Genomic DNA, 16,377 nt, shown 5'->3' with positions numbered 1-16,377 from the left:
TTGCGGATGCCAGAGGCGTGTTGGATCCAAGTAATGATACCTCCGATGGTTCCATTTAACTCATGGAATGAACAGCCGCTCGTGTGTGAGCCTAGAGTGGCATGGCCATGGATTGTCCATGAACCTTCATTATGAAGTCTTCAGAAGACAACCTGGAGCTTCAAGCGAACTGGGGTTAAAGCTTGCTGCTAATAGGGCTGCATGGTGTAATCGAAAACCCATGAGTGAAGCGATGCGCCGTGCCTGGAGCTGTGTTCATCCTGAGGGGCCCAAAGTTGTCCATGACTTGAGCTCACTTATGAAGGAAACACCTTGTCATCAGCAAGAAACTGATCAACACGCCTCTTCCGACCCTGAGCACCAACTTCGCTCAAGTTGATCTCCTTGGCAGAGCCATTCGAAGCTTCATCAGGCAAAGCATGAACACGACCACCAACTCTGGCCAGCAAGAAGCGCATCCTCTCAAGCTCCTTTTCGACGGGGCCGTTCCGCGTGAGCAGGTTCTCCTGGATACCGGCTCCGTTGTCGCTCGTCTGCAAGGGCTCCACGACGGATTTGAGGCGGTTGAGTCGCGCTACTTGCTCTTTCAATTGCTTGCGCTGCTCGTTGAGCTCGGATAGCCGAGTTACGGCATCAGTGTAGCGCTTGGCTTCCGTGGGGTAGTCGTTGACATCCTTGTCTGAGGGCCAAGTTGGCGGAAGAGACTCGATGGCTTTATCGCCAGCTTCACGCATGTTAGTGCCTTAAAACTACAACAGATGCAGTGAAACTCACTTAGATCAAGTTCTCTGCCAATACCGCCCTCGATATCAGCCACTCCTCGGACCCTACGCGCAGCATCTTTGGTGTAAATATCATCAATCTGCTCAGCAATGTTGCGAGTAGCCTGCGGAGCATAGACGCGACGACAGTGCTGCTGAATGGTATGGTTGAGATTGAGCAAGGCTTCTTGAAGGACACGCTCGGGTATTGCTTCACTCGACGCGTCGTTGGCAGCCTGCCATGTGCGAGACGGCGCGAGAGGCTGCGCCAGCAGCGTTGTCTGGTTGACGAGGAAGGATTGCTTCAACGACGGGATCGTCGGTGCAGATGCACGGCTAGACATGATGGATTTTTATCAAGATGTATACGTTCCTTTGGTGTGAGGATATCTCGGCCTTGATGCTTGGTGTTGTGGTGTTGTTGTTTGCGGAGGTCACATGACCGCGCTGAGCAGCATTCTTTCAGGCCTACTCCCCTGTAAAGCTCGCTACAGCGCTCCACCATACAAGGATCCATCATCCATGATACAAATCCCACTGGCAACGACATGTCGATTGCCTTCTACAACGTCAACTTGACTTTGCTGCCATCATATCCAGCTCGAGCCTGGGAAGCATCCTCTTGCTTGTCTCCGAGCAAAGACCAGCCTGCATCACCAAGAGACTCCTCCTGCAGAGGATGCAGTAGCGGCATCAGAGCAAACACCATGGACAGCCAGCATACCTCATCGGGCTTGGCCCCTGGGGTAGAAATTCCGCGATTGCCAACTCGCGGTCTGCAAATGGTCAGCTTCAAAGTCGAGACTACTTCGAATAGCCGAATCCTCATGGCCAATGTCTTGTAGATTGACTATAGATCTGGCACGCGCTAGCGAGACATTCAACCCAGACCATTGAGATCTGTCCAACGATGCCCGACAGCCTACGCCTGCCAAGTCGCACATGGCGGAACGCCTCGAGGTCAACTCCAAGTCACACATTCCGATTGTCTCGAGCAAATGGGCCTCAATGCCGTGCGACAAGGTTCTTTTTCGTAGCCTTGTGGGTTCCCCATGGTTCACCGACCAGGAGGGGGTTCGTTCAACTCGTGTGTGGAACAACCTGGCGCTTTTCAGCCGTTGCCAACTAGTGCCTTCAACCTTGTAAAGAGAGGGAGAGTCCCATATCTAGTGGATTCATCAAGCGAGCCATCGGAAATTGCATGGTTATTTCTGTCACCTACCAACTCTGATAGGTTGGCAGTGGGCGACGAGAAGCGAACTGGGCGGAATATCACCGCGGCTGTCCTCGAGGGCGTTCGCCTACTTCGAGAAACCTGGAGGAGAGCGCACGTGCTATGCGAGTGCGAAGCGAAGTTGCATCTTGGCTGAGCCTGTCACCACCATCAAGAGGAGCAAAAAGGTGTGGTGGGGCAATATTCCTCAATCAACCCCCCAAGGTTATTGTTCAAGGGCTGGGCTGGGCTTGCTTGGCTGGCTTGTTCAATTTGAAAGGGGGCTTTTCCTATTGGGTTCCTGCATCAATGAATCCATTATGCTATCGAGTCTTGCCTTTGTGTATTTTCGCGGATGCGAATGCGAAATTGGGTCGTCATTGATTGACTTGACCTTCTATACAATCGAACGTCCTTCAACACCGGGAATATCACCAAAGGATTCGTGACTGCGACCCTGACATGCATCACATTCAAATGGGGAAGTTGATTCGAAGCTGTCAGTGAAACGGTGCCATTTCTTACACGGGAAACATTCGAGTTAAGATCAGGGATTCCTTTTCGCAGTGGTAGTCAGTTGCAGCCACTTCTCAACACTGCAGCAAACACCACACGAGAGAAACCCGGGAACAGCAATGCCCGGCATGGTATAAAGCCATCGCCATTGTCCTCGGTCGTGAATCACAGTCTCTTTGCGGCGTCTTCAAAGGGAACGCCTTGGTTTCTCTGTTCTTTGATATCTCATCTTCCGCTGCTACACAGCATCTTCTCTTTCAACCTGGCCACAAACTCCCCTTGTGTTGCCTGTTACTGCATTTCAAGAAACCTTGACACCCGTCATGGCTCTCAACGGGCCCGGTACCTTTCATCGCACTCGCGAGCACGAGGGAGAGGACCGTTCCCAGATCACGCAAAACATCTTAGACGAGTCGTGGAAGAAATGGCCCAACGAAGCCGCTGTAAGTGTCTCCCTCAATCCTCATAACATTACCATCCATGTACTGACGTCTCTAGTTTGATCACCTTGAAGAACATCGCGGTCCCCTCCGCCTCAACCTCAAAGGCTCCATCCCCTCATGGGCTGCCGGCGCTCTCTTCCGCACTGGCCCCGGCCAAAGCCGCGTCGAGAACACAGTCCGCGGCACGCACTTTACCACACACTGGTTTGACGGCTTTGCCCAAACGCACCGCTTCGACATCGTTGTCCCCGATGACGGTGGTGATGTCCAAGTGTGGTACTCTTCCAGACGCCAGGCCGAGTCGTGGGTCGAGAGCGTCAAGAAGAAGGGATGGCGAGCTGGCATAACGTTTGGACAAAAGGCAGATCCATGTGTGGGCATCTTTGCAAAGTTCATGAGCCACTTTGAGCCCAAGTATGGAAACAACAATGTCACCGTCTTGCCCAATGTCCCAGGCCTATCCGACGCCGGGAAGTCCAAGGCTCAGGAGAACTGGCACATCACCGGCCAAAGCAAGCATAAGGCTGATGCGCACCAAAAGAATGGCCACACAAACGGCAACGGGGCTACGGCTCCTGCAATTCCTCTCGGCCATCGTGCGAACCTATCCAACGTCTTCACCGCGACCGACTTTGCCGGCATCCGTCGCATCGATCCCACCACCCTCGAACCCCTCGGCCTCGCCATGCAGAGCGCCCTCGACCCTCTCCTCAGCGGCCCCTGCTCATGCGCACACGCCCAGCGCGATCCTATAACTGGAGACTTCTTCAACTACAACCTCGACTTTGGTCGATACCCGACCTACCGCATCTTCCGGGTCGACGCTGCCTCGGGTAGGACGGAGATCCTCGCCACGGTGACGGATCCGAACGTCCCGCCTGCGTACCTGCACAGCTTCTTCCTGACTGACAACTATGTCGTAATTTGTATCCCATCGTCGCACTATGCGTGGAGTGGGCTGAAGATGTTGTGGAAGAGCAACATTCTCGAGTCTATACTCCCATTTGATGAGAGCAAGAAGTGCAAGTGGCTTGTTGTTGATCGGCGGCATGGAAAGGGGCTTGTAGCAACCTTTTCAACGCCTGCTGCCTTCTTCTTCCACTCGGTCAATGCATTCGAGGAGCATGTCAAAGACGAGAATGGCAAGGAGCACATTGAGCTCTGCTTCGACTTGTCCAAGTACCAGAACATGGACATCATCAAGGGGTTCTACTACGATGTAATCCTTGACCGCAACGACGCCACAAAGAAGTATTGGTTCGAGGGCAAGAGATACGAGAATTCGTTTCCCATTTTTACCAGATATCGCTTCAGAATGCCTACAGGGGCACCGGACATGTCGTTTTCAGCCACTGCGAAAGAAGACCTCTGCATCCCAACTCCTCACGCTGGCGAGCTTTCAACCATCCATCCTCTCCGTTTGGGTAAACCTTATCGCTTTGTCTATGGCGCGACTCTGCGTGGTCTCGGCACTATTGTCGATGCACTGGTCAAGACGGATGTGATTACTAGGGGGGCGCTGATCTGGAGTGGACCAGAGGGGCATACACCAGGAGAGCCCGTGTTTGTACCGCGGCCTGGAGCAGAGGATGAAGATGATGGTATAGTTCTGAGCGTGGTTGTCGATGGTGTTACAGAGACTACCTATCTCTTGTGCTTGGATGGTAAGACGATGGAGGAGTTGGGGAGAGCCGAGGCAGACTTTGCCATCGGGATGGGTTTTCATGGCGTTCATGTGCCAGTTGCACAGTGAAAGGGTCACGGTTTGAATGATTCGCCTGGTGGAAGCAAGCGTGTATACTGTCTACCCTGAATTGGGGGCTGGAGGATGATCTAGCATTGAAGAAGTTTCGGGAGTGGGCGAGTGTATATCATGAGACGTCTGTTAATCTGTAGTGTGAGAAAGGGGGGGCCTATCTATTCAAAGGCAAGCACACAATGCTTGAAAGGGGCCAAGGAGCTAGTACTATCCAGAGAATTGGAAGTAATGAAATATAACGAGGCTGTACATGCCAAAGCCCACCTCTGCATCTCGCAAAACACCATGAGGATGATATCAAGATCCCCCATCAAATCCTTCGTACGATATACGAAAAACCCCACAAAGCCTCCTCCCATTCTTCCAAACCACCGAAAACAATTCATTCCCTACCCCGCGAAATGCAACGTGGTGGCTTTTTCCAATGTGTGGATTATGGCCTGATGTTTGACGCTCACCCCTGCCCGGATATAATCTAACCCCCAGAGGATTTATTCCCCTGGGAAATATAGATAAGATCTCATGACGCCAGAGAGTAGCATCACGGACTTGTACCTCCTTTTTTGACATTGTCCGTTGTTCAGAGATCAATGCACGACACGCATGGTCAGCACATGGCTTCTCCAGGTGGGGTGATTGATAAGGCGCCGCGACTCTGGAATCGCGAGACGCCGACCGGGGAAGGTGTCCAGGCCTGCCGATTGGAAAGGGTCTCTGGGTTAGGGGGATGTGACTTTGTTCAAGGTTAAGATGACGACGGTTAAACATGAGTTAGGCTGACACTTGTTAAGGGGAGGATGAGCGGTGACGGGGATACTCTATGACGACCCAAGAGTCAAAACTCGTGATGTTGGGTCGAGACACGAGCTCTGTGGGCTATTCACGGTGAGCACGTCAGGCGTCGGTGACTGGAGAACCAGGGATCCGGCACAGCCAAGGACTCCGCGGACATGAGGCTGAATGTGAGCCATCCTCTCGGTCCTCGGAGATGACAGCCCTCCCCGAACCCGGAGATGCTCATCTGATAACCAGCTTATCAATCAGCAAACATGTCACATGTATCACATGTTGTGGCGACATTCTCTTGTGTTGTTGAAACATTTGACATTTCATGTTCCCGTGGCTAATAGTTACAGTTGGTTCACGACAACTTCTCATCTCCCCCGCTCAACTGCACGCTGTCCCCGTAAAATGCATTCGTCTCAACCGTCCCCCCGGTTCCCCTGTAGAGCCGATCACTCCTTGTGTGATTCAAGCAAAAGTAAACATTTGAACCCCTGACTCCCAAAGTAAAATAGTTCCCAAGTGTGCGCGAGAAAAGAAGGAGAGATGAGATGGGGGCCTCCATCTGGTGCAGCCAATGTGCACTGTTCGCCTGGCCGGCGAGTTCCCTCTCCTATGTGTAGTCTCATGCTACTTTTTTTCATCCAGCCTCAGTGAGGGTATCATTCCAGTAGTTCCCAATCGTAGCGATATAGCGACGGTGGCGACATGTGATATATGTTGGGTCGTATGTGCGCGCATGAACGCTTAGGCGGTGGCGGCGGCAGGCTCGGCAGTGGGCATCTTCATGCCAGTGCCGCTAAGGTTGCTGATCTTGGCGTTGGGGTTCTTGGTGTAGTAGTCCGAGATGGCAGACTTGATGGCATCCTCAGCCAGCATGGAGCAGTGGACTATGTATCAGAGTCAGTGAGCTGTGAGTGAGATATGCCGCAATTGAGCGACGGCGTGAGTGATATGAGGGTATACATACGCTTGACGGGGGGTAAGCAGAGCTCCTTGGCAATCTCAGTGTTCTTGACCTTGCCAGCCTCATCCAGGCTCATGCCGCGGACGAGCTCAGTGAGGTAGCTGCTGGAAGCGATAGCCGAACCGCAGCCGAAGGTCTTGAACTTGACGTCCGAGATCTTCTGGGTCTCGGGGTCGACACGGATCTGAAGCTTCATGACATCGCCGCAGGCGGGGGCGCCGACGAGGCCAGTGCCGACATCGAGATCCTTCTTGTTCATGGACCCGACATTTCGGGGCCGCGAGTAGTGGTCGAGCACCTTCTCATGGTAGGAGCGAGAGGCGTTGACGGCGACGGCGGGAGCGAGCTGTCGCGCAGGGACGAGAGCAGGGCGGGCGAGGGGAGCAGCGAAAGCAGCTCGCCGCGAGACAGCGCGAAGTCCTCGAGAGAACATTGTGAATATATGAGTGTGTGGGTGAGCGTGTGCGGACGGGATATGTGCCGAGATTGACAGAAGAGAGCTGCGCTTGAGCCGACGGAAAGGAGTCGAGGAAGCAGCTGCAGTAGTGTAGTCTGTGATTAGGATCGGAGTGAAATCGACAGGTGTCGTTGATATGGTCGATGCAAGTTGGTGATGCAGGATCCAAGTTTGTCGGGAGGCGAAAGGGCAAAAAGGCGATGACGGAGGGAGGAATTTCAGGTCCTCAGAAGGCGTCCGGCTTTGCTCAAAAAAAGAATGCGGGACTTGCAGAGGATGGCGATTTCGGCCAATGCATCGCGGTGGTGTGGGTCTCTACTCGACCAATCACTGAGCTTCGATTGCTCGGCCATTACGTCTTTGCTGGCTCGGTCCTCCTCGGAGAAGAGAGCCAGAGGGAAGGTAACGACCCACATCGCGCTTCCCCTCTCTCCTCTTTCCTCTCCCAGTTGTTTTACTCTAAGAGGAATGGTTTGGCGGCATTGTCAGTCTTTTCTCCATTTAGTTAGACCTCCAATGTCTGATTGGAGGGGAAGGGGCAAGCGTGGCCGGGGATCCGGGCCCAGCCTGCATCTGATAAGATGGGCTGTGGGAAAATTGTGGATGCCAACATTTGTCATGACTTGCTAGACGAATCACCGCCCGTCGCAGCTTCGGAGCACCGCATCGTTGGCCGTCCTCTGGGCGAGAGGGATGTACAGTGGCTCCGCACCGCAGAAACCCGCTATTCACCGGTATCGTGCGCCGTGGTCCCTCCAACCCTAACGCTGATGATCGGTCGTGGATCTGGCCAAATGGAAGTCGGCGATAGTTAATAGAGACGGTCACGTTCAATGCGCATCGGTCTCAAGTGTCTGGCAGCAAGCGACCTCGGTACTCGTTCTCCGAGGAGTTGTGCTCTTCAATAACGGTTACACACCTTTATCAGATAGATAAGCCCTACCTCTACAGATTGATAAGTCGGCATCGATCCCGTCCTCCGTCCGCGGGGGAACGACCATGTCCGCGGGGGACGGAGACACGGTATTGCTCCGGGGGCAGGGGAGATGTAGACGACACAAAAACCAGAATTGAATGACTCTATTCAGAGACGAGGCTCGATATTTTTTTTTTTTTTCTCTCTTCCCTGTCCCGAGGGTCAACAACGGACAGTCCTCGTCGGTGGATCTCGGCCGTTCGGCGCAGCGAATTCGCCGGTCGCCCAATTCACGGAGTCGGTCTTACGGCGCCGGACATACCACGGAAGCCACGGATGACAAGTCAATGGCGAATACAACAATTACGTTGCGTGGCCAATGCTTGAATTTACCGAAGGATGACATCCCTTTCACATGAACAAAAACTGGTACGAAGCTCAAATTTTCCCATCAAATGGTCGGTAAATGTTAGCGTTCGGTCTTGGCTCGCCGGACCCTCGGGGATACCCCCAGACCATGGAATTCGGGGCTATCCTCCGGCCAGCCGGCATTTGTCCTCGAGACAAGCCTTTCCCTGTCCGGATCCATGCAAACGCAGACGGGGCATCATGCAGTTATCCCTGAAGCTCCTAGTCTGACAACCAAAGATTTGAAATACTAGCCTGCAGGTTTGTTTCGCTTGACTATTTCCTTCAACGGACTATTATCAAATGTTGGGCCGAATCCGTGCCTTGGCTAAAACATATCGCTCTTCTCCGCTTGGCGCATCTCAACCCGAACCTTAAAGTCCAGCGGCTTCACGAACCAGTAGTTTTGCGTGTGCCACTTCTCCCGCTGCAGTGATGGATCAAGCCCAAAGTCAAAGTCTCGAACAATTCGGGGGATGAGCTTGGACATTTCAAGCATCGAAACATGTCGTCCAATGCATGTTCGAGAGCCCAGTCCGAACTATGCGAAATGTCAGAAAGTCCATTAATGCGTGTAGTTGGGACTCTTACAGGCATGTAATAACGGTTCATCATAGAGAGCCTTGCAACATCGTCCACTAGCCATCGATCGGGGTTGAATGTCTCGGCATCATCACCAAAGACTCGATGATCGCGGTGTGCTACCCAAGTGTTGATGCCAACTGTGGTCTGTATCATGGTTGACTCATTAGTCTCTTCTCATATGGTACCAGATCGTCGCGTTGACTCACGCCTTCCGGGAAGAATCGTCCGGAAATCGTTGCTCCTCCTTCAGGGACCACTCGCTCCAGTGGTAGTCCCGTGGCGGGATGCATCCGCAACGCCTCCTTGATGACCGCTTGAAGATATGGCAACTGCTGACTCTCTTTGAATGTAGGCGACTTGGACAGGCCTCCCTTGGCGGTTAGGTCATCAATCTCGTCCCTCAGCTTCTGCAGACAGGCAGGGTGCTTAAGTAGGTAGTAGAGGACTGCTGAAAGGCTGATGGCCGTGGTATCAGAGCCTGCAACCATATTTGATGTACACCCAGCCAGTACATGAAAAGATGTAAAGACATCCGGGTCGGCTGCATGCTTTGCCAAAAACTTGGTGAGAAAGTCTTCCATGGCGACCGCGCTCTCTTCGGCCACGGGCTTGGGAGTGACCTGCGCTTCACGGATTCTCTCGTTGGTGAAGCTCAGCACGTACGCTCTTCCGGCACCTTTCGCGCCTGCAAGGTAATTTTTCAGAGGGAATAGATATCGGTGCAAGCTTGGGAAGATGCCAACGAGGGTAGCGTAGCCCAAGTGCTCTTCCAACGCGCTGATGACACCTCGAATATCGTCACCACGATCCAGAAAGCCAAGTCTTTTGGCATAAGTGATCAATCCGATGACATCAAATGCGTAGCACTGGAACCAATGTCTCATGTCCACAAGCATGTTGGACCTTGACATCTCAGCGAGTCGCTGCGTGAAGAGGTCGGAGCACTCGTCTACAAAGGGCTCGTAGTGAACCAGAGACGACATCGCATAGGTCGCTTGATAGAGTCTTCGGTTCTGGGCGTGGCGCTTGATTGACTGGTCACTGAAGATGGCCCATTGCCCAGGGCTAGCCCATGATGAATACCATGACGACTTGGGGAAGTGGTTGCCGAGGCCGTAGATGATCTTGGCGGCTTCTGGGTCGTTGAAGCTGTAGCGGTTTGGGCCGTATCGAACAATTGTTCCTATAGCAAGCACTCAGCGTCAAATGCTGAGATGAGAAGGCAAGCGAGTCTACCGTATTTCTTGTGTAATTCCACATTTACGTCCTGGAAAGACCCTTTCCGGACGTTCCAGAAATACCAGCCATCGGTGAATCGTGCCAGGAACGGACCTGGCACAGTTCGAAGCGGGGATCGGATAAATTGAACAAGAAAGCGGACAAGAAACGCGATGAAAAGGACGGGAAGTACATATATCGAGATTGAGGATTCCATAGTAGCAGTCGAGTTGAAGAGCCAAGACCGGATAGACTAAAGACGAGTCCCAGTTCGTTATCGAGGATACGATGACGTTCGCAACTTGTATCAAAGCGTTCGGTACAATTTGCCAATCACGGCCTTGCCGATCTCCTCTGCCGAATGCTTTGGAGGTGGTGATCCGGCAGAGTGTCCCTCAAGCTCCTGCGGGGTTGGCTGCCACTTTGGAGAGAAACGCGGGGTGTTGCTCAGGATCTGACCAACAGGAACAAAACGATATGAAATGAAAAGAGATTGCTCAATTCTTCAATATCTTTGCTGCTGCAAAATGCCTGCTTGACCCCGCAAAGTCGTGGCGTTTATTCTACGATCGACTCGGGAAGTGGGTGAGAATCCGGGGTATCTTGGGTATTTGCGGACATCGACCCGAGTTCACGAGGGTCCATACTTACCTACGTTGTGTTGACTCATCCGATAAAGCCTTCTATTCCTATATGGCTTTTAAAACATTTGTGGTTATTCATGTTTCTGTAGCTCAGAACGAGACTGTCCGCCTCAACATCACCAGGCTTATAAATTACTCTCTTACACAAACAGCTTCGTTATCTACACGAGATTGCAATGCAACTCTATGCGATTGGTAGGGAATACAGCACAATCATTCCCACATCGTTTCAGAAAGAGCTAATATAGTGTTTCTAGTTATGCAAGACCTTTGCTGTAGGAACTCCAGAAGTGCCAACAGCCAGGTAGTGAAGCTAATAAGGCGTTTCGGCTCACACGAGCAAGATCTCGACCTACTACTATCCACAATAATTGAATCAGCTAAGCTATGATGAAAATTTCACTCATGGTTGCGAGCGGCGCTGGACTTGTGTCCTTACTCTCGTAACGTGATGGAGCAGACAAACTCGAGCAGGTAGTATTGTCAGGATAGGACGATACCGTCCACTATAGCCTGCGAAAGACTGTTACTACGCAAATTAAACATGATTCCAACATAGCCATAAAGTGGTGGCCACAAGGCTACCACTTACTAACTGTCTGGTAGTCGGACACAGTTGGCCTCTCATCTGGCATACCAAAGACTACACTGACTTGACGCCACCTCGAATGGCTTGGCCCAGCATCCTCCGAGTTATGGATGTTACCTTGAGTGAGGATTCCCTTTCTTAATTGCAGAAATAAAATATGGGCCATGCTCCTGGAAGATTTCTCGATTAGATCTCGACATAAATTTGGAGCAGCTATGCATCAGTGGTAGTGCGGGTGGCCATTTGACTTGGTTGTCCCCTCAGAGGCATTACAATGGTGGCTTGCAGTGAGAGCTCAGTTACTTCGCCTACTCGCACTTGCTCGGTTTGTGTGTTAACATGGTTCTGATACACGAACTACGAAGAAGGATGTTTGCTTTATGAAAAATAAAGAGAGCCCCGTATTGAAAGTACTTGTGATCTTCTCTCCTTTTTCCCCTTTCCCATCAATGTTCCTATGTGTTCGTAGGTAGCACTTTCTGGGTGCATCTTCATGAAATACAACTCAAGCTCCCCTCCCGTATTATTCATTGGAGCAAAAATAGAGCTTCTTGATGAAAGTGACCTACTCTCGCCACCAAAAATCTTATATGCATGATATGATTCCTCAACATGCATTTGGAATCAGCTTGAAAATCATGAGCCTCAAACAGTTGGACACCTTGGAGTGCTGACTTACCCCAGACCAGTCAGGGTCAGGCTGCCGCAGCCATGCGTGAGCCGACAGATTGCAGCGAGAAAAACGCACGCTTCCAGTTGGAGCCCTTTCAGTTCGTGTGATAAATGACACGTAAAATGTAACCCTTCAACAGGACAAGACCTCATGAGCGAATGTTCCAGTGCCGTCTTGCATGAAGAGATCTGATACGCCCCATCTGCGCCACAAGTCGATGCAGGACCGTGGCTGAAATGCCCCGCCTTTGCTAACACTTCCCCAGGCAGGAACCGAGCTCCAGTGACGTGTGCTACCGCCCATTGCTGAGCTTCCCTCGTGGCTAAGGATTGATTCCATTCAACATCGCCCACTTCACAAAGGACAACTGAAAAATTCTTCTTTTCTCCTGTCGCTCTTCTACTCCAAGCTGCAGAGAGAATAACCAGAGAAGCCCGCCTATCATGGCTTGTCCTCATCTTGAGTCGATCGGTACGTGAGCTCTTGAAAATGACCCCGCCATTTGATCTTCCGTTGATCGAGGCAGCTCTTTAGCGAGCTTCACGAACAACCTAGAGTTGGGATGAAGGCGACTAACATTACCTCTAGGGCTCAACCCCCCTACTCCAGCTCAGTCTGTTTATCGCGAAGACTGTACCCAGTGTTTTGACTCGATTGTATGACCTCCTACTCGCCGCTTCATGCCGACCCTGTGCTTTGGTTCTCATCTTGTCCAGCGCTTGCTCACCTCAGACTCTGCAATAGGATGACCCCGCCGGCCTCGATGTCTGCCTCCAGTGCTTCAACGGCGGCTGCGCTGGTGACCGTATGCACAACAGGCTCCACGCTGCCTTGAAAAGCCACCCTCTCGCCCTCAACATCCGCCGAACTCGAAAAGTTGTCGAACGAGATGAGCCACCTGCCAAAATGTCCAAGCTGGCCATCGCTGCCGAGACCGAGGAGGATCGATATGACACTGCCTTGTCCGTCAAATGTCTCGAATGCAATACCGAGCTTGACCGAACAAGCCCGAAGCTCGCCCCCATGGTTGACAGCATTCTCAAGGCCAACACCTTTTCCCGAAAGGAGGAGGTCAAGGCCTGGGAACAGGAGTTGACCAGCTGCGAGCACATCCTGATGCTTCAGCAGCACCCTTCGAGAAAGATTGAGCAAGGTGTCTTGGGCCACTGCTACGCATGCGACTTGAAGGAGAACCTCTGGCTGTGCCTGGAGTGTGGCAACCTGGGATGTGGTCGCAAGCAGATGGGTGGTGTTGATGGAAACTCGCATGCATTGGCTCACTCGAACGAATCTGGTCACGGAGTCGCTGTCAAGCTCGGGTCAATCACCCCAGAGGGTACCGCAGACATCTACTGCTACAAGTGCGACGACGAGCGAGTGGATGACAACCTGGGCGAGCATTTGGCCCACTGGGGCATTGTGCTGGCGGAGCGCCAAAAGACTGAGAAGAGCTTGACCGAGATGCAAATCGAGCAGAACCTCAAGTGGGACTTTAGTATGACGACCGAGGATGGCAAGGAGCTCGTCCCCCTTTTCGGCCCTAGCCTGACTGGCTTGAGGAACCTGGGAAACAGCTGTTATCTTGCCAGTATCACTCAGTGTCTATTCGACATGCCCTCGTTCCAGGAGAGATATTTCCGACCCAATGATGATCTTCCTCTCGTCCAGGATCCCGCGGAGGACCTAGAGACCCAGCTACGAAAGATAGCTGATGGACTCTTGTCTGGAAGATACTCCAAGCCTGATGCCGACGTGGGTGGAGATGGTATCACTCATCAGAAGGGATTAGCGCCGGCCATGTTCAAGCATCTCATCGGCCGAGGACATGAGGAATTCTCCACCATGCGACAACAGGATGCATTTGAGTTGCTGCAGCATCTTTTCAAGCTCATTACCCGATCTCAACACCAAGGTGGTCTCAAGGATCCTACAGAACCATTCCGCTTCGCCCTCGAGCAGCGTCTCCAGTGCCTGGGCTGCAAAAAGGTCAGGTATAGCAGCACTGAGCAAGACAACATCTTTATTGATGTTCCCCTGGAAAAGCTCCCCGCCGAGGAGGGCTCAGATGGCCCAGCAGCTTATAAGCCCGTGACCTTGAAGGAGTGTTTGGACAACTTTACGGCCACTGAGAAGGTCGAGCTGACCTGCTCTGCTTGTGGAAGCAAGGATGGCTTTGTCAAGCGATACCTTTTCAAGACTTTCCCTGATACCCTGGTTGTCAACGCTCGGAAGATGACGGTGGTCAACTGGGTTCCGATCAAGGTGGATGTGCCAGTCATTGTCCCTGATGAGCCTTTCCCCCTGGATAGCTATCTATCACAGGGACTCCAACCCGGAGAAGAGCAGCTGCCTGACGAGCCAGAGGCCAAAGCCCCGGCCTTTGAACCCGATGCGACAGCGCTGGCACAGCTGGAGGCCATGGGTTTTCCTCGTAACCGATGTGAGCGTGCTCTGCATGCTACCGGAAACTCGGACGCCAACGCCGCCATGGAGTGGCTCTTTGGACATATGGAGGACCCTGATATTGACGCTCCTCTCGATCTTGGTGGACAATCTGCTGGAGGTGATACTGCTGATCCTGAAAAGATTGAGATGCTCGGAGCCATGGGTTTCGGCGCTCCTCAGGCCAAGAAGGCACTGAAGGAGACAGGCGGCGACGTTGAGCGCGCTGTTGAGTGGCTCTTTAGCCACCCAGATGACCAGGGAACCTTTGACGATGACGCTCCTGCTGAAGGGGCCGCATCAGCATCAAAGGAGCCTGCTGGAAGTGCAACGCTCCCTGCGACTTTCCAGCTTCGGTCGATTGTGTGCCACAAGGGCACGAGCATCCATGCTGGGTGAGTGATGACTTCTGCGTGTCCATAGATAACACTAGCTAACTGCATCCAGACACTATGTCGCCTTTATCCGAAAGGCGCTGGGTGACGCCAACACCCCAACCTGGGTGCTCTTCAACGACGAGAAGGTGGTGGAAGCGCATGACGTTGAGGAGATGCGCAAGTTTGCCTACGTGTACTTTTTCAAGCGGGTCTAGGCGAGACATAGTATTATGAGAATCGGGTGACGATTGTGACGAGGCGTAGACGGTTTTGCTGATAGGCTGGATGGTTGCATCGAGACGGTGAATGGCGTGTTGGTGATGAAGGCATAAGAGTCAGGATGAGGTTCATGGCATCAAAATTTGAGATGACCATATTTAGACAGACTTGTAGAAGCAAGAAAGACAATTCGCGAGGATAGGATACTTGCTGTGTGGATTAGACGGCAGAACATCCTTATTATCTCATATCGTACATCTATCGCTGCCGTTGAAAAGTTTGTACATAAAGGCATGATGCCCCTCGCGCCTTGTAACGCCGTCCAGGCCATTCCCTGGAGTATACCAAAATCCCTTGACCAATTGTATCCCCCTCTTAATTCGGGAGCATCCTCCACATTACTTGAATACACCGTATTGCGTTCCCCCGCTATTCCGTAAAGCGATAGCTGACCAGAGTATCGACGCGATGGTTGGCAGTGCTGAATCCTCTCAGTTGCACCTTCTCGCCATTCTCAATCTCCTTTGCATCCGAGTCGCCCCACTCGACGGGCACCTCACTGTCGGCGTCGGCGTAGACGAGCACGTTGAAGGTGCAGTCGCCGTTGAGCTGGGGGAGGAAGGTGACGGACGCGGTGATCTGGCGGAAGATGGCGGCGATCTCGGACTGGATCTCGGCTTCGGTCTTTTCGGTGGCGAGGGGGGTACCGCCAGCAGAGGCTGCGTTTTCTTGATCGGCCGAGGAGGACTTGGACTTGGACTTGGACTTTGTCGGCTTGAAGATTTGGACCTGGAGATGGGTTAGAAGTGTTGAGGATAGGGGGGTATGGATATCGTACATCGAATTGCCAGCGCTCGACGTGCTCGCCTGTGTCTTTATCTGTGATGACGATGACGAGCTTGGAGATCTTGCCGCCGACCATCCACTTGTCGAGCTGGGACATGATCTTCTTGATGTAGGCCTTTACTTGGTCATCGGCCGAGACTTGTTCGGGTCAGTTGGAGTGGCTCGAATATGATATCGAAGAAGTTATACCTAGCATGTTGAGGCCATATTTCTTAACGCTGGGAAGAGTCAGTCTGAGTAAAGAACAAGGGGTAGAGGGGGACGTACGCTGTAAAGTCTTCAGCCGGGTAGACACCTCGTTGGAAGCTGCAAGCTGGTTAACGAAAGAACCAAGTACTGTTGGAAGTTTACGCGCATACAGGATGGTATGAATTGAGTATTGGAACTATTACCAAACCCCAAAGTTAGCCATGCGCGTTGCTGAATGTGACCTTTATGCAGACGTACGAATTCGGCAACCAGTCGAGCGCTGCCTTTGAGGGAGAGCTTGTGGACCTTGGACTTGTCCTTGTCCTTGCTCTTGGACGCTTCCTTTGACGACATTTTTTCTGGGGAATGTGC

At 52.4% G+C, this 16,377-nt stretch overlaps 6 protein-coding genes across 6 annotated transcripts; 2 read left to right on the top strand and 4 right to left on the bottom strand.

Moving 5' to 3' along the window:
- Positions 1 to 296: 296 nt before the first annotated feature.
- On the bottom strand, positions 297 to 1,105 carry NCS57_00898400 (uncharacterized protein; the record flags this gene model as incomplete). Its single annotated transcript, XM_053058778.1, has 2 exons — positions 297 to 724; positions 775 to 1,105. The coding sequence occupies 2 exons, from the start codon at positions 1,103 to 1,105 to the stop codon at positions 297 to 299; spliced, it is 759 nt and encodes a 252-aa protein (XP_052912609.1).
- Positions 1,106 to 2,813: 1,708 nt separating this feature from the next.
- NCS57_00898300 (uncharacterized protein) lies at positions 2,814 to 4,686 on the top strand (the record flags this gene model as incomplete). Its single annotated transcript, XM_053058777.1, has 2 exons — positions 2,814 to 2,933; positions 2,989 to 4,686. 2 exons carry the CDS (start codon positions 2,814 to 2,816, stop codon positions 4,684 to 4,686), a joined length of 1,818 nt encoding a protein of 605 aa, XP_052912608.1.
- Positions 4,687 to 6,222: 1,536 nt separating this feature from the next.
- NCS57_00898200 (Iron-sulfur cluster assembly protein) lies at positions 6,223 to 7,136 on the bottom strand (the record flags this gene model as incomplete). The annotated part of the gene is made up of 2 exons (XM_053058776.1): positions 6,446 to 7,136; positions 6,223 to 6,365 (listed from the first exon to the last, which is right to left on the bottom strand). Exons 1-2 carry the CDS (start codon positions 6,873 to 6,875, stop codon positions 6,223 to 6,225), a joined length of 573 nt encoding a protein of 190 aa, XP_052912607.1. The 5' UTR covers positions 6,876 to 7,136.
- A 1,415-nt stretch (positions 7,137 to 8,551) lies between these two features.
- On the bottom strand, positions 8,552 to 10,261 carry NCS57_00898100 (uncharacterized protein; the record flags this gene model as incomplete). Its single annotated transcript, XM_053058775.1, has 4 exons — positions 10,045 to 10,261; positions 9,015 to 9,991; positions 8,815 to 8,952; positions 8,552 to 8,764 (listed from the first exon to the last, which is right to left on the bottom strand). Exons 1-4 carry the CDS (start codon positions 10,241 to 10,243, stop codon positions 8,552 to 8,554), a joined length of 1,527 nt encoding a protein of 508 aa, XP_052912606.1. The 5' UTR covers positions 10,244 to 10,261.
- A 2,114-nt stretch (positions 10,262 to 12,375) lies between these two features.
- NCS57_00898000 (Ubiquitin carboxyl-terminal hydrolase) lies at positions 12,376 to 14,966 on the top strand (the record flags this gene model as incomplete). Its single annotated transcript, XM_053058774.1, has 4 exons — positions 12,376 to 12,403; positions 12,521 to 12,588; positions 12,677 to 14,769; positions 14,822 to 14,966. 4 exons carry the CDS (start codon positions 12,376 to 12,378, stop codon positions 14,964 to 14,966), a joined length of 2,334 nt encoding a protein of 777 aa, XP_052912605.1.
- Positions 14,967 to 15,399: 433 nt separating this feature from the next.
- NCS57_00897900 (HORMA domain-containing protein) lies at positions 15,400 to 16,359 on the bottom strand (the record flags this gene model as incomplete). The annotated part of the gene is made up of 6 exons (XM_053058773.1): positions 15,400 to 15,759; positions 15,809 to 15,954; positions 16,006 to 16,034; positions 16,084 to 16,122; positions 16,176 to 16,201; positions 16,264 to 16,359. The coding sequence occupies 6 exons, from the start codon at positions 16,357 to 16,359 to the stop codon at positions 15,400 to 15,402; spliced, it is 696 nt and encodes a 231-aa protein (XP_052912604.1).
- Positions 16,360 to 16,377: the final 18 nt, after the last annotated feature.

The sequence above is a fragment of the Fusarium keratoplasticum genome, chromosome 6 (assembly GCF_025433545.1).
Source record: "Fusarium keratoplasticum isolate Fu6.1 chromosome 6, whole genome shotgun sequence".
Classification (NCBI taxonomy): Eukaryota; Fungi; Ascomycota; class Sordariomycetes; order Hypocreales; family Nectriaceae; genus Fusarium; species Fusarium keratoplasticum.
The sequence above is the reverse complement of the archived record's forward strand: the minus strand, read 5'-3'. Positions and strand labels throughout refer to the sequence as shown.